This window comes from Lycium barbarum, chromosome 2, assembly GCF_019175385.1.
Source record: "Lycium barbarum isolate Lr01 chromosome 2, ASM1917538v2, whole genome shotgun sequence".
Classification (NCBI taxonomy): domain Eukaryota; kingdom Viridiplantae; phylum Streptophyta; class Magnoliopsida; order Solanales; family Solanaceae; genus Lycium; species Lycium barbarum.
In genome coordinates, this window is record NC_083338.1 from 138678442 (window position 1) to 138681008 (window position 2567).

At 35.7% G+C, this 2567-nt stretch overlaps 1 protein-coding gene across 1 annotated transcript; it reads right to left on the reverse strand.

Annotated features, from left to right (window-relative positions):
• Nucleotides 1-958: 958 nt before the first annotated feature.
• On the reverse strand, nt 959-2162 carry LOC132627548 (protein PHOSPHATE-INDUCED 1-like). The gene has a single exon (XM_060342945.1). It carries the CDS (start codon nt 2035-2037, stop codon nt 1090-1092), a length of 948 nt encoding a protein of 315 aa, XP_060198928.1. The 5' UTR covers nt 2038-2162; the 3' UTR covers nt 959-1089.
• Nucleotides 2163-2567: the final 405 nt, after the last annotated feature.

Below are 2567 nucleotides of genomic sequence, written 5' to 3' on the forward strand. Positions count from 1 at the left end.
TCTATCCAAACAAACAATACAATACAATATATTATGAGAGGATAACAACCTTCCAAACAAGCTGTTAGTCCCCCCTCTGCAGTTTTATCATCCAATTTGTCCCTTATAAGTTAAACACATTTTTCCTATTTTATTTACCATAGTTAACTGATTTTACCATTGGATGCACGCATTGAAGCCTCATTTCTTTCAATTTTCGCGTAACAAAGTTATACTTCAATTTACAAGTGCGTAAATTAGTTATCCATTACACATAAATTTATTATTTGATATAAAAACTATCTCATATCTTATTATATTTTGAATCTAATTTAATGATGCTTGGCACTATAAAACAAAAAGTGCACTTAACACACAAAAAATTGTAATTTTAAAAATAAAAACAAGCTAGGAAAGGAATTGAGAATTATCCTTGTTAGATTATTCTATTTCAATTTTATTTTCTTCATTTCATTTTGCATGAATTATACAGTTATACAGAAAAACGGAAGAAACATTAAATTAACATATAAGAAATAAACCAGTTCAGTTTGGTTATAAAAAAGTTTTGTGACAATATCAAAGAAAAGAGATTGTGGTAACATTTGAAACATACGGAGGCATGTGCTACCAGCTAAAACCTTAGGAGAGGTTTATAAAATTCTCATAGATAATAACAAAACTATTAATTCTATACTTATAAATTATAATTGTTTGCCTTTGGATTTGGTTCAAATTATAGAAAAACATATTAGAAAAGCTTTGGAGAATTATAGCTGATTTTCCAAACCAAAAGTATGTCTCAATAACCAAACCGCTTTGGTATTGATTTTAGGCAAAATCATGTCTCTTATTAAGTCCCGTTTTCCCGTTCAATTTTTATCTTTATATAGTGTTGAGTTGTATTACCTGATTTTATATGTACAATAAGAATTCCTAAATCAATCGGGTCAGGAAACCAAGAAGATTAGCAGAAATATAGACATAACAAAGTACATACTTTTTTCTTATATTATCATATCTCAAACAAATGAAAGAATCAACAAATTTTATCTTACAAATCTATGGTTCGATTATAGTATATCCTATTTGTAAATACTAGTTGTCTCTCTAGACTAAAGTGGAACACGAAGATGTAGAAGGATCATATAAAGCAGGAACCAAGTATTTCCTTCCATTTGTACCGTGTGCATTGTAGCTTGCACCTGTAGTTTTGTCCACCAATAAATCACCAGCATAGCCAGGGTAAGCACCTTTAGCATAGACACCAGGGCAAGCAGATGCAGCCTCCAAAGGCGCATCTGCTTCGCCCTGATAGTAACCATTTCCAAATGGGTTCGTGGCGGTTCCAGCCAATAAGCTAGCCAAGTTGATCACCATACCATCAACACCCACATCATTGTTTGGTGCACCCAATGGTGGATTCTGTGGTCCGTAGATTGGCTGGTGGAATGGCCAGGCACAGTATCCAGGACATTGAGTCTCTGAGTTACCAACCCAAATATAAGCAAATTTGTAAGTTTTTCCTTTAATAATAGCACCTTTAGAAGACCCATGGGTCCCACATCGATTAACACAGAACCCATCTACAGCAACATCAGAGGCGGTCAAAACAATGTTAATTGCGTCCTTCTGTTGACCCTTTGATGCCAATTGCACGATTTGTTTTTGGGTCAGTGATTTTCCTAGGGAATAATTTTCGATGAGCACTTGCTTGCCTAAATTGAGGGAAAGGGTGTTTTTGGAATTGGCGAGATAGTAGTATTTTTCTGTGGTTTTCCACCATTCGGCTACTGAAGGATGGGATTTAGAAGGAGTTGAAGAAGAAAGGGAGGTGATGAAATCGGATACAATGGCTCGTTGGGATGGCTTGAATTTGCCATACCAAATCAGATTGACTGAGATTTTGCCGGATAAAAGTGGACCTTTGTGGTACTGCAAGAGCTGATCTTGGACTAAAGCAGTGAGCTTTCTTGAAGCAAAGCACACATTAAAGAAAGAAATCACAAGAAAGAGTTTCAAAATGAAATGGGTCGAATTTGAACTGTGACGAGACATTTTTCCTTTTATGTACTGTACTTTTTTTTTGTGGGGGTTGGGGGGTGAAGAATGTAGTGAGAAACTACTAAAAGCTTTGATGGAAATTTGTGTGTCTTAAGTAGTTTGGATGGGATGTAGGAGAAGGAAGAGAGGGGGAATATATATAGTGCAATTGAAAGTGGGCGTTTTGCTTGTGACGAAGGTGCGGGGAAGGAGTAAAGTTGACTTTTAACTAAAACGCGTTGGTGCATTTTTCATTTACTTCCACTAGCTGTGCAACGAGGAAGAGAAATAACTTTACTACCAAGTGCCAACTTATAGCGGTTACTACTACCCCTGACATCAATGTTGGCTGTTGCAATTGACTTCACACATTAGTGTTCCTGCACCAGTTTCGTGATAGTAAAAATATTGGAAGGTGATATCTTAATTGGCAGAACTGTGCAAAACAGAGCAATACTTGTTTCAATATTCAAAAGAGTCCATCCGAGTTTTCCCCCTAAGGTTGGGAAAACAATATTCCCTCCAAATATTGAATGAGAATATAA

Excerpts from the sequence above, each read along its gene's own strand:
- LOC132627548 (XM_060342945.1), bottom strand. The coding sequence starts at position 2,037 with ATGTCTCGTCACAGTTCAAATTCGACCCATTTCATTTTGAAACTCTTT.